General features: G+C 34.8%; 2 protein-coding genes across 4 annotated transcripts in view; one reads left to right on the top strand and one right to left on the bottom strand.

The window, feature by feature from the left end:
• The window catches only part of wasf1 (WASP family member 1), a 60,328-nt gene extending 56,022 nt beyond the window's left edge, over nucleotides 1-4,306 (bottom strand). For 2 of the 3 annotated variants that reach the window (XM_082147237.1, XM_082147238.1), the window contains exon 1: nucleotides 3,806-4,305. The gene's annotated coding sequence lies outside the window, so the exon portion shown is untranslated. Of the gene's footprint in view, nucleotides 1-3,805 lie in introns of all 3 variants that reach the window. The other variant, XM_082147239.1, reaches the window with a different exon arrangement.
• Nucleotides 4,307-5,192: 886 nt separating this feature from the next.
• cdc40 (cell division cycle 40 homolog) overlaps nucleotides 5,193-14,040 on the top strand; it is a 20,338-nt gene continuing 11,490 nt past the window's right edge. The window contains exons 1-11 of the mRNA XM_082147221.1: nucleotides 5,193-5,404; nucleotides 5,554-5,640; nucleotides 6,431-6,560; nucleotides 7,958-8,044; nucleotides 8,144-8,283; nucleotides 9,168-9,264; nucleotides 9,368-9,507; nucleotides 10,226-10,300; nucleotides 11,697-11,742; nucleotides 12,459-12,560; nucleotides 13,487-13,602. Of these exons, the coding sequence (XP_082003347.1) occupies nucleotides 5,222-5,404; nucleotides 5,554-5,640; nucleotides 6,431-6,560; nucleotides 7,958-8,044; nucleotides 8,144-8,283; nucleotides 9,168-9,264; nucleotides 9,368-9,507; nucleotides 10,226-10,300; nucleotides 11,697-11,742; nucleotides 12,459-12,560; nucleotides 13,487-13,602 (1,203 nt within the window). The 5' untranslated portion in view covers nucleotides 5,193-5,221. The remainder of the gene's footprint in view (nucleotides 5,405-5,553; nucleotides 5,641-6,430; nucleotides 6,561-7,957; nucleotides 8,045-8,143; nucleotides 8,284-9,167; nucleotides 9,265-9,367; nucleotides 9,508-10,225; nucleotides 10,301-11,696; nucleotides 11,743-12,458; nucleotides 12,561-13,486; nucleotides 13,603-14,040) is intronic.

The raw sequence follows: 14,040 nt of genomic DNA, 5'->3' as shown, positions 1-14,040 counted from the left end.
TCTCATAAGTATTACTTAATATGCCATAATTTCAACTTTTTACCTCATAATTATGACTTAGAATGTAAACATGCCAAACGTCGTCTATTTGTTTATTCATATTTTTTTTATTTGTATATGAATTGTAATATTTTTTATTCAAATATTTTTCTAAGTTGTCAATAAAACAAACATTATGGGAGCGTGTTTTACAAGAAAACACAATTTCAGTCTCTCTACTTCAAAATGTCATGTTTAATTCAATGAGTTACTTGCAGTTTCTCTGTAATTATGTGAAATTAACTAGCAATAAAATTAATCCCTTAACGAAATATTTTATTAATTTATTTAAATGTTTTTATCATGTAAATTGTAAATATTTTAATGTTTTATTTAAAATTTTATAGTATTGTTTTATTTCATTTTTGTATATTTATTTAATATTTCAATATAATAATAATTATTATTTTATTATAATAATAGTTTATTTTGTGATTTTGATGGCAAATGTGTTCAACAATGGCAATGTAAATATATATATATATATATATATATATATATATATATATATATATATATATATATAGGCCTATATGTATATATATAAATTGAAGATATGTTAAAGACGGAAGGGTCTTGAGATGTATTCTCAATTTTCTAAATAATTAAATAAACCAAAAACTGTTCAATTATAAATTATAATGACTATGATAAGAGTTGAAAGACTCTCCAGGCCTGATCTTCAACATTAAGTTGATGCAAAACAGAGAAGTGCAGGTATTGAAGTTCAGACTTTTATCTGTCAAAGCATGGCATCTCTGTGGCACACACACACACACACACACACACACACACACACACACACACACACACACACACTAACCCCCAGTTCAGCACACAGAGGCATCTTTGTGGGTCGCCCGGTCCAACAGAGACACAGAACAAAGACTCTTGTGTGCGGGGCATCTTCACAGCTGGGGCGTACAGCGAGTTTATCACACTTACAACCATACCAACATTTTCTCTCTTTAATGCATCACTCGCCTTTCTGATTCAGCTGGTCTATTGATTAAACAATTCATTTGCATTGCATTCAAGTGCCATTTATGTAAGGAATGACTGTTGAATTGTTAGAAAAATAATGCACACCCATAATGCGGCCATGACACGAAGGTGTGCATCATTTTCTAATAATTCAACGGCCCGGAGTCAATTATTCCACTTATACTACGGTAACACCTCTAAACATTGTTCAGATGATTTATTGCAAGACATTTATCCGTTTTTTCCCTTAAAACGCTCTTGTGTGTGGAACTAATTTCTTACGCATCTCATCCCACGCCTCCGTTTCTGATTCCAAAACGTAATTTTAGAGCCACTGATAGCAGATTAATGTAGTTATTAATGAAGTTATTATATATATATATATATACAGAGAGAGAGAGAGATTAAGCGTGTGTGAATTACCTGAGTCTGTGTGTCTGTCAGTGTTCGACAGCAGCGTCTCGACTAATAGTGAAACTGTAAGTTTATCTGCTTCAAAAACAGTGCCGTTAATATATCGCTAGTGAGAAATGTCATGTAGCTTTTAATTTGCTAAACAATTTTACTAATTTATTTGAATTTCTCACTAGCGATATATTAACGGCGCTGTTTTTGAAGCAGATAAACTTACAGTTTCACTATTAGTCGAGACGCTGCTGTCGAACACTGACAGACACACAGACTCAGGTAATTCACACACGCTTAATCTCTCTCTCTCTCTGTATATATATATATATATATATATATATATATATATATAATAACTGCATTAATCTGCTATCAGTGGCTCTAAAATGACGTTTTGGAATCAGAAATGGAGGCATGGGATGAGATGCGTAAGAAATTAGTTCTACACACAAGAGCGTTTCAAGGACAAAAAACTGAGAAATGTCTTGAAATACATCATCTGGACAATGTTTTGAGGTGTTGTAACCGTAGAAAGTGAATCATTTACTCCGGATCGTTGAAATATTAGAAAATGAAGTCGACCTTCATGTCGTGGCCGCATTACCACCTCGGGTGTGTATTATTCTCTAACAGTTCAACAATTATTCCGTATCACCCAGGCCAGCACTGTCACGCACTTTCTTCTGTTCTGGTCTCTCTGATCTACTTCTGGACGTGAGGTTTGTCCGCTTCGCCCTGGCAGCACATCAAACAGAAGCCGCATGAAAGCCAGAACACACAGAAAAGGTTTTCTGTATGAAAATCCATCCAGACGAGAAAAACAAAACTTTCTTCTGCATCGCCAGCAAAGCAAACTGAGGTCAACAACAACATCAGAATGACCCATTTCACATTCATTATCTGCAGACATCTTTAGCATTAAAGCACAAAAGTGAAACTGCAATGTTTGATATTCAGCAAATCAACCCTTTAAAAGTAAGCAGTCAGAGAGAAATATGCATTATATGTATATGATACGCAATATAAATGACAGAAACCTTCAAACCAGAACCGTCTTACACTTAGATAACGGACTAGCTGGAGCAGACACTAGATGATCAAGAAATATTGGAATTATGGAACATGGAATATTACGACTGGTCAACCAGTTTAGATAATATTTCCATGTTCCCAAACACATTTACCAGCTTAATCTGTGTTTTCCAAAAGATAAACGCTGCATTAGGGAATTATATAAGGTTTTTATTAATGCTTTGGCAAAACAATGTCTTTATCAAGCCAATAAAGCTTTTGAATCACGAAGTGAGTCCTGCATGTGACACGCGATCGAATCGTTCTTTCGAGTCGGTTCTTTTTAATGATTCGAATCGTTGGCAAATCATCCGAGCAAAGGCAAAGAAAAACTTTGTTTAGGAGTAAAACCAAGGTAATCCACATAACGGACACCAGGTGAATGAGCAGCATCTAACAAAAAATTTTATTCATTGCAAAACACGTTATGTGAATCGGTTATCTGAGCAGTTCCAGTAAATTAACCGATTCATTAAAACGAATCATTCCTCCACATATATCATAAAGCACCTCGGCGAAGAAAGCACGATAACTGCACAAGGTGTGCATGCATTAAAGCGCACAAGAACGAGAGAAAAAGTATGAAGTCAGTTTGAAATACACGTGCATGAATACTGAGCAGAGAAGCGATGGAGATGCTTTGTGCTTTTCTGAAGTCTCGGGTTTCACAAAGCGAGTCTTCTTCCAGTGACTGCTGCCCTTCCCCCTGCATGCTCAAAACTGCCCTCAAATCTACATTTAATTCGCTCATTACGGGATGCATTTACTGTATTAAATTAACTAGTAACAAAGTCTTTATTTTTTTCCTACTGGAAAATATTTGGCATGCCATCCCAGCAATAATTTGGAGTGCACACTGTTTAGTAAGCATGCAAACTGCATTGCATTTTGGTGTGATAGTTTGTCTTGTGTTTGCCATACAGATGTGACTCCCCTTCCCCCTTGAATGCATCAATCTTGAAACCTCAGGGCAGTGAGAAATAAGTCATCTTGTTATGCCTTCAAAGCAAACAAACATAAGTTGCATGTAATATGTAATGCTCAAGCATTCAGGATGCCTTCGGCTGCATTATGCAAGTTATTTCACATGCATGCATAATTCAACCCACACCTGTCAACCAGTCCTGAATGGGGCCAAGCACAAGCAGTGTTGGTTTACACTGGCAATGCATCAGCCAGAGAAGATAAATACGAGAAGAAGAAAAAAAATGCAAATGTGAACACTTTATTCCCATTATGCGTTTCTCGCATTTTAATAGCAAGGGCCAGAATGCAATCAACAAGCATGCATAAAATGTCATACCTGAATAAATGTAAGTACTTCTTATTATTCCATGTTTTTCCCAGGTATGCGGGTTATTCCTTAAAATATTCCTCTCTGTTCAGTCTCACGGTGTTCATTGCAGAAATACAGTACTGATATACAGCTGGTTCGGATCCCGTTAAAAAGACTGGAGCTCGGGATCAGTCAACGCTGGAAATGGGATCCACAATGAACATTCATGCGTGTGTTCGTCAACAACGATCGGCTTAATTTCCCGTCACAGCATCTAATAATAGACATATACGAGGCATAACCCCTTGTGAATCAAGGTTGTGCTCTTTTTCTAAGAAGAAGCGATGTTCTGGATGTCAGTGCGTGTGACTCCACCCCTCCGACTGCAGATGGTACGTCCCACTTTCTATTGTTGGAGCCACAAACGCTGCAACAAACCGCGCCCCGCCCACAGCGGGATCCTTGATCTGATTGGCTAATGCCATACACAGACCACACCCATCGGTCCGATCAGTAATTGCCAATACAAACAACTTGTTTATCAACCAAAACAACTTAAATGTGTTGTATGTGATTTGTTTGGGGAAAAACACACCTACATATTACATGTTCCTACTAGCAGTGATACGAGAAATCGATGGAAGCCACATAACATAATTCAAATATATATATAAATAAATAAATAAAATCATAATTAGGCTATGACATATACAGTCGAAATTATGACATTCAAAGTCATAATTATGACACCCTTAGACGAAATTTTAATGGAAAAAGTCGAAGTTATGACATACTAACTCATAATTGTGACATAGAAAGGCATATTTTCTTATTTTTATGTAATAATATCGACAATACTTCTTATTTTAACCAGTGAAACTTTGCAACATATTCATTGTATATATTATGTATAAAGATTTCCCTTTTTAAAGTATAAGTGAGCAACAAAGACATATTTTATACAACTCTTTATGTGTAGTGAGAATCCGTGTTATCTTGGTATAATTTAGATACTATTCTTTCTTTTTTTTTATTCGTTTTATTAAAATTTTACTTAAATTTGTATTCATTTTTTTAAATATACCTATTGACTTTTTTATTTTATTTTATTTCAAGTAACACAATTTTCATGTTTTTTTTGTTTTAGTTAACTATAATAAAAACCCTGGTGATAATAAACTAAAACATAGGCGCATTACAAAATGCGCGTGTACGTGTCAATGCGCGCTCTTGTCCTAAAAGATACAACATCTAACTTACTGCACTACAACTGCGCCCGCTTTACATTCCATTTCAGATGTATAAAATTAATACGCTTATAATATAATATTAAGTATAGACATAAGTTTTAAGAATCTTTTTTAAAAATAAGACTATTTAAGATATTTTAAAACAAATATTCATCTTTGAGGACTCGCTGACGAAAGACCAACAACATCCAAGATGGCGGCGACAGAGAGTGGCCTCGTTTCGTACGGCAGCGACTCAGATTCGGAAAATGAGTCAGAATCCCGTATTAGTCCGCAGAAAGTCGAACCAGACTCGATCGCGCATCTTCAGCCTTTAAAATCCGACAGTATAATGACTTTAGCCCTCCTGAACTCAGCGCCCGAGGTCGCCGTGAAGGTAAACAAGAAACGCGCGGGTCACAGTCACTAACGGATCCTCGGTTGATTTGAAAACCAGTCGAGTTAAATGTGGTTAAAGTTCGCTGTTCTGATGCCTGATCGCTTAATAACAGGCGGATCTATGTTTTCTGTTTTCGTCTTTTCCAGGAAGATGTTGAGACCGGTGTGCATCTTGATCCAGCACTCAAAGAAGTCACGTACAACCCTACATTTGAAACTATGTTTGCTCCAGAGGTGAATACAGCTGTTTGTCAAGATAGATGGAAGCATATTGTGTATTTAATATATTTATGTGCAATATATCAGGCGTGTTCAGTCGCTTTATATGCCACAGACTCCCAAATATGATTACACTTGTTGAGTGAGAAACCCCATGCTAAAACTATCTTATGAACGCCTAGTTCAGTATAAATCTAAAAGTAGTTCCTATTATGTTAAATTATTATATATGTTGTTCTACTCACTATAGTAGTGTACTGTTGAATCAGTTATTTGTGTTTATTGAACTTTGATGCAATTTTAATCTATTATTTTTGTTAAATTTGCTTAATAGATTCATAACTGTTTTATATTGATCACATTTTTATCCACTTATTTTAATCAAATTGACTTACATTTTACAGTGTTTTTTCTAGACTAGATTTATAGTATAAATCTAAAATGAATCTCTATTAAGTTTCCTCATTATGTATATTTTTTCTACCTGCTATATTAATGCACCGTTATTTGTATTTAATCAATTCTGGTTTAACGGTGCAGGATTCATCAGTGCCTGTGGCTGTAAATGTACCTCTAAAAGTCCAAACTTAAATAAGAAAAAATGTAAAACACTAAATATGATCATTGTGACTCATTCCTAATAATATTAACCAATAATATAACAGCCTACTTTTCAGAAGCCAGTCAAATTCACTTTATTAAATAAAAAATTTACATGGTTAATGTAAAAAAATGCATTGGAAGAAAAAACCCATTTGACCACCACCTTATTGATCTTGATTGTCTCCTTCTCATCTCATTCCAGTTTGGACCGGCGAACCCGTTCAGATCGCAGCAGATGGCGGCTCCCAGAAACATGCTGTCGGGTTACGCTGAACCGGCTCACGTCAACGACTTCATGTTCGAGCAGCAGAGGAGAACCTTCTCTACGTTCGGTGAGAGATAGGCTTGCTACTATAGTCGGTGTTGACGGTGTTCAGAAGCAACACCGGTTACATCACTGCCCCCCCCACCGTCGATTAAATTTTTAATCAAATAATTTAGTTCAGTTAGAGAACAGACACTACAATTAAAAACTGAACGCGTCTGCTTAATGAATCGTGAGCTGAACGAGAGTCGCAGCAGGAGTCAGATTTCATTCATCACGAGAGACAAAATGTTGGCGGAATATTTGGTGTCAAAGCGAAATGTAAAAGCGCCTATTTAAGCAAATTTGTCATTGTACTGTATTGGTGTAGTGTTTTGCATTAAGAATAATAGGCTAATGAACTCAACCATTCAGGCAATCCAACCCCGAATTGGCGCAGGGTTCGTACGGGTGTTTGAAATCCTTGAATATGCTTTCAAGTGTTTTCAAGGTTTGAAAAGTGCTTAAATTTTGGATAAAATGCTTGAAATTGTAACTGTAGTTCTTTCACAACAAATACCTGACTGAATAGTTTGTTTATTAAATGGAGAAATAAAATGTAGCCCTCCAGATACAGAGCGATTAGCGCTACGCTGGCCAGAGCAGAAGTAGGCGGAGTTTTCATTTTGATTTCCGCGCTTGTTTGGATGCCCCGTTTTTATTGGCCGCGCGGGTAATCGTCACAGACCGTAGCGGCAAAAGTTGAACTATTTTTAACTTTGACAGCGATGTGTGCGCAAGCTGTTCTGTATTCATAATGCTGTGCTACGCTTTGGTCGACGCAGCAACAAAACGTCCTCGCGCGGCACAAGCCATTGAAATAACTTCAGCTTTACAGCCTGAAAATCACATTATCTGGTTAGCAATATTTGGACATTAATATTATGAAAAGTATTATTCATAGGCATTATCTACTTAGACAGTGATACATTTAGAAAAATAAAACATGTGATTTGCTTAAATATCTGATCCTTCTGCTATTATGAAACAATTTTGGCTGTTTATAGCATTATCTCTTTTAATGTGATAAAAACACTAAATAATATTTTTGACTATGTATTGGTATGTAATTTACTGTGGTTTAAGGTGCTGGAAAAAGCTTTAAAATTGACCTTGAAAATGCTTTAATTTGACCTTGGAACCCTGTTGGCGCTAATTTGAAAGCGAAACTAAAATGCGCACGTGTTCATTACTATGGAGAAACGCTTGCTCTGCGCCACACCATTATGAGTGCCCATGCGGACGTGCGCATTTTACTTTAGCCTTCATGGTACCGGTGTTTTCACACATCGATTAACAGATCATGGGAAAATATCCTCACCGTCACGTCTCTAGTGGGAGATATACGTCGATCTCGCTTGTGTAGCTTCTGTATTCATGCCATAGAATCAAACCGAACGTGTGTGTTTGTCGATGATGGGTCAGGTTACGCTCTGGACCCGTCGGTGGACACCAGTCAGGTCTCGTCCAGCAGCTACATCGGAGCCATAGAAGAAGCCGAGAAAAACAAAGGTGAGATTCACGTCATTCACGAAATCTGACATCTGATCATTAAATGTGCCACCTCTCGTTCCTGCTCATGCTAGTCATAATTACTGCTGTCATTACTAGGGCTGACGGTGTTTGAGACGGGACCAAAGAAGTCTGAGAAGAGGAGGAAGGTGAAGGGAGGAGATGCGTCGGATATCGACTGCTTTCTGGGGCCTTGGGCAAAATACCAGGATGAGAAAGACGTGGCCAAACCCTCTGAGGTGAGACGATGTTCAACATGTTCAATTTATCATAAGATGATCAGGGTTTGAATGAACTTTTTCACTCACCAGACAATTTGGCAACTCAATTTTTAAGTTACCGGCCATTCAGAACTTCTACTAGCCGGGAAAAAATGAACCAGATTAATTATGTCACAGTTTACATGTATAAATAATTATACAATTTGCTGATTTTTACCCACATTTGACGTGTGTTAATTTTAAACCCTGAAGATGATGAATCCTAAACCATTAATCATATTGTTATCAAGATTTCTGCTTCTCTGGCTTGTGCTGCAACTAAATTATTATCGTTAACTAAAACTTTTAAAAACCATTCAGTTAATTAAAATAAAGCTAAAATAAAATATAAGTATTAGTTTAAAAAAAGTTGAAATGTTGCCTTGGCAATAAACTAAGTTGAAAAAAGTTGAAGCACTAAAATTATTAACTGGTAATAAATAAAACTAACTGAAATAAAAATAAACCCAATTTGCAATATTTAAAAAAAATGAAGAAAAAAACCCCACAATGAAATGACTTGAAATGAAACTAAATTGAACATAACAAAAAATATAATTATATAAAAATAAAAAAACTGCTTTTGTATGTAAGGAGGTAGTGGAATTGCTAAGATTACAGTATTTAAAAGTGTTAAAACTGTTATTATAGAAAAATACAAGGATTTAAAATATATATATTTTGAGACGAGTGGGTGGACGAGTGGGTATTATTGTGCAACAATACATATGTGCAATGCACATAAACATGGTATCATATCATATATAAAACATCATTATCAGTCGATCTATAGTAAAAAAAACTAGTCAATTTGACCTTTAATGCGTGTTATAATAACCCTTGTCATGATGTTTGACTGACAGGATGAGCAGAAAGAGCTGGATGAGATCACAGCCAAGAGACAGAAGAGGGGCAAGAATGAAGAAGAAGCTCCAGCGGAGGAGAAGACCATCCTTCACAGTACGACACGCCACCATGACACCACACACACACACACACACACACACTCGGTTAAACGTGTGCTGGATCTGCTCTTTAACCCCGTCTCTCTCTCTCACTGCAGTTAAAGACGCGTATGATTACCAGGGCCGCTCGTACCTGCACATTCCTCAGGACGTGGGCATCAACCTGCGCTCGCCAGACATCCCGGACAAATGCTACCTTCCCAAGAAACAGCTGCACGTGTGGACCGGACACACCAAGGTGAAGCAGCTGTGTGTGTGTGTGTGTGTGTGTGTGTGTAGGAGGGCTGCACAATATGTAACGCTGCACCACAAAACCAGTCACATGGGTTTTTTTTTTTTATTGAGATTTATACATCATTTATACATTACTTTCCATTGATGTGTGGTTTGTTATGATAGGACAATATTTGGTCGAGATACAACTATTGAACATCTGGAATCTGAGGGTGCAAAAAAATTTAAACATTGAGAAAATCTCCTTTAAAGTTGTTCATTTATGTTCACGATTGTGCAGCATTCACTCACAGAAATACATGTTTTATATATTTACGGTAGGAAATGTACTAAATATCTTCATGGAACATGATCTTAATATCCTCATGATTTTTGGCATAAAAGAAAAATCTATAATTTTGACCTATATTGTATTGTTGGCTATTGCCACAGATATACCCGTGTGATATGTGACTGGTTTTGTGATCCAGGGTCACGTATATCGAAATATCGCAGATGTATATATCATGATATGCATATCTCAACGTCTTGCAGTAACTGGGGTCATGAACAAAAGACAGAGAAAATCACTCGCAGTGGTTTAAAGTCATATTGAAATGATCACAAAGGAATCGAAATTAAATTTTTTTTAACAAGTATCCGATTCCTGAACTGGAATTGCTGTCCGGTTCCCAACACTAACTCTGTGGTCTGGTGTGATGTGTGTTCTCTGGTGTGTGCAGGGCGTCAGTGCGATCCGTCTGTTCCCGGCGTCTGGGCATCTGCTGCTGTCCTGCTCCATGGACTGTAAGATCAAGGTGAGATCTGCATTTAAACACGTGTGTGTGTGTGTGTGTGTGTGTGTGTGTGTGTGTGTGAGGAGACGAGTGGGTAGTTGAAAGGTCAAGCAGTGTTGTGTAAAACTGCTCTACACTTTAGCCATCATTTTTTTTCGGATGCTTGAATACTAGTTATAACAACAAATATAATAGTAATTGTTATTGATGATAATAATAAGAATACATAACAATATATGTTTTTTTATAATAATAATAGAATAATTAATAATAATAATCATATAGAAATATAAGAAATTAAAACGGTCTGTTAAAATAAAACAATAATTATTATTATTATGCAACATCAAATACTATTCTAACAGACTGTTTTTAAATTATTCATTAATATAATTATTATTCTACAAAATACAAGAATAAAAAAAAAATAAAACAAGTATTATGCAACAAGAAATAATATAAATGAATAGAATATTAGTATAATTAATATCAGAATATTAATATTATAATAACATTAATAATGGTTTTTTCAATATAATAATAATAATAAATATAATTGAAAACATTATTAATATAATATAATATAGTTATAATTAATATTATACAAAAATACAAGAATTTAAAACAGTCCGTTAAAATAAAAACAAAATACTTATTGTTCAACAATACAAATTTAAAACAGTCTTTTAGAATATTAAAATATTAATAATAAAAGTATGATTCATATATTATATTAATAATATTATAATAATTGTAATAATAAATAACAATTAATATTGTTGTTTATTAATATAATAATAATATTATAATAATAATAATAAATAACTATTATTAATAGAATAATATTAATATAATTCTTATACAAAATGCAAAATTTTTAAATGGTATGTTAAATTAAAAACAAAATAATGGCTAACAACACTAATTTAAAACAGTCTGTTCGAATATTAAAATATTAATATAATTCATACTAAAATTATTTTTAATATCTTTAATATACTAATATACTAATAATTATAATTATGCAAAATACAAGAATTTAAAACAGTCTGTTCCAGTACATCTGTATAATCATAATAATCATGCTATTATTATTGATATGTCAATTATTATTATTATGATTATTATGCAATTTTTATGACCTTGTATTATTTTCTGTAATTTTATGAACAGTGCTTTACAAATATATATAAATGAAGTGTTGCTAGAGACCCAGATGAGTGTTTTACTCCTAATCTTCTGATTTGTTAAACGCACACACATAAAGCATCAAATGTGAAGAACTTTAAATGAACTCTGACCATCCGCATCATCTGAAAGATAATGGTCTTGTACGCTGATTAGTGTTTTATCATAATGAACAGTGTGTGCCCGTGTTCTCTGTGTGTGCTGATGTTGTTTTTGTGTTTTGCTGTAGTTGTGGGAGGTGTATAACGAGAGGAGATGTGCGCGGACGTTTATCGGTGAGTGTGTGTGTGTGTGTGTGTGTGTGTGTGTGTGTGTGTGTGTGTGTGTGTGATCTCCTCTCACACAGGGTTCTGATGAACTCTCAGCGCTGTCGTGATTGACTGATGTGCTTTAATTACTCTGAGACGTGATTAATGGAGGAAAGCACAGGCTGGATTCTCCAGTGTCTCGACTCGTTCATCAAGCGCTGAAAGACATTCATGAGTTCAGATCACAGAAGCTGCTCACTCTCGCGTGTTTAATTCAGTCACATTCATCAATTAAAGGATGTTTCTAGACACAATCAGAAAATAAGCTTTTCTTTTTTCTAATTATTGAATGATAATAATAATAATAATAACAATAATAATTAAAATCATATTAGTAATAATAATTATAATTATAATGAATAAATATTACTGTCAACAATAATTATTCTAATAATGAATAATTATTACAATGATATATTGTTATGCCCTAAACGTTTGAGTTAGAATATGTAGAGTATAAGAGTGACTGTAGACGCTGGTCGGCAACGGCGGCTGTCACTCGTCTCCGTGGGTTACTGATATCGCCATGGCTACGGTTGCCGGGCTGGTAAAAGCGTTGACCAGGACAAGTCAATCTAGTTCACTTCAGACGCTCTGTGTGTGTGTGTGTCTCACTTCTCAAAGCACATGTCACGTGTCATATATACTGTGTAATCTTTGAGTGTGTGTGTGTGTGTGTGTAGGTCACAGTAAAGCTGTGCGTGACGTCTGCTTCAACAACACCGGCACACAGTTCCTCAGCGCCGCCTACGACAGATACATCAAACTCTGGGATACAGAGACCGGTGAGAGTTACACACACACACACACACACACACACACACACACACACACACACACACACACACACACACACACACACACACACACACACACACACACACACACAGGATTCAAGACATTTTGTATTTGGCATGTCCTAACTTATTTGTTAGGATAATATATTATTAATATAAATCATAAAAGTATAATTATTTTAAATAATAATAATTTACTTTTTTCTTCTGACAGTTCTAAAATTTTTTAATTCTTATATATTAATAATAATAATTATTATTATTTAAAAATACAATAATTTAAAACAGTATGTTAAGGTAATATAATATTAAACATTTCTGATTCTTATTTTTTATTCTTATATAATAATCCTTATATATTATTAATAATAGCAGTATTCATGTAATAAGTTATTATTATGCAAAAATATAATTTAAATCAATGTTAGAATTTAATACTTTAAATTATTCTTATTAGACATGCTTTTGTTTATTAAAATTAATTCATTTTAATTAATTTTTTACAATAATAGGGCCTTATGAAATGTTTTGTTTTTTCAGAAATTCTGTTGTGTAATTAAATTTTTTTCTGGCATTCAAATGAAAGCATAAAACATTAATTTTAAAATATAATAATAATAATAATAATAATAACTTTTTATTATTAGTGTTAGTTTATTATTGCATAGCTAAATTCTACCGTACAAAAGTAAAATGTTTTTTTCTGTCACAATTTCTTGAAGTTAAACCGAACTTTTATTTTGCCGTGTTGCCGGGAAGACCTTTGAGTTCCTGTGTGTTTATGATGATATGATGACAGTCATGAGTGTTCACGAGTGTTTAGTCCTGTGGAGTCTCTCTCTGCTCCTCCACTAGTGTGGATCATCTCTAGCACTCGAGCTCATAGTGAGTGAAACTTACCCGTCATCTTCCAGGAAAGTGCATCGCTCCCTTCACCAATAAGAAGGTTCCCTACTGCGTGAAGTTCAACCCCGATGAGGAGAAGCAGAACCTGTTCGTCGCCGGGATGTCGGACAAGAAGATCGTCCAGGTCTGAGTCTTAGAACTTTCTATTCTTCAAAGAATTGACTTTGTATTTCATATGATATATTTATGTAAAGGTGCAGTGTGTAATATTTAGGAGGATCTGTTGACAGAAATGCAATATCATATACATGACACTGTTTTCAGTGCTGTATAAACCCCTTACATAATGAAGCGTTATGTTTTTACTATCTTAGAATGAGGCATTTCTCTCTAGACACACCGCGGGTCTGCTTACATCAACATGTTTCTACAGTGGCCCTGAGTGGACAAATGCATTTGTTCTTCGTGTAAAGAAGCTATAGCTAAAGTCAGCAAATAAAACACTGACACAATGATGAACAAGTAACAATAATATTCGCAATAACATTGTTTTACTGAATTAAGTAAACCTAATTTCTTCATTTATCTTTGTAAAGAAACCTCATTACTGAACTGGCTTCTC

This window comes from Leuciscus leuciscus (assembly GCF_965113295.1).
Source record: "Leuciscus leuciscus genome assembly, chromosome: 19".
NCBI classification, from domain to species: Eukaryota; Metazoa; Chordata; class Actinopteri; order Cypriniformes; family Leuciscidae; genus Leuciscus; species Leuciscus leuciscus.
The sequence above is the reverse complement of the archived record's forward strand: the minus strand, read 5'-3'. Positions and strand labels throughout refer to the sequence as shown.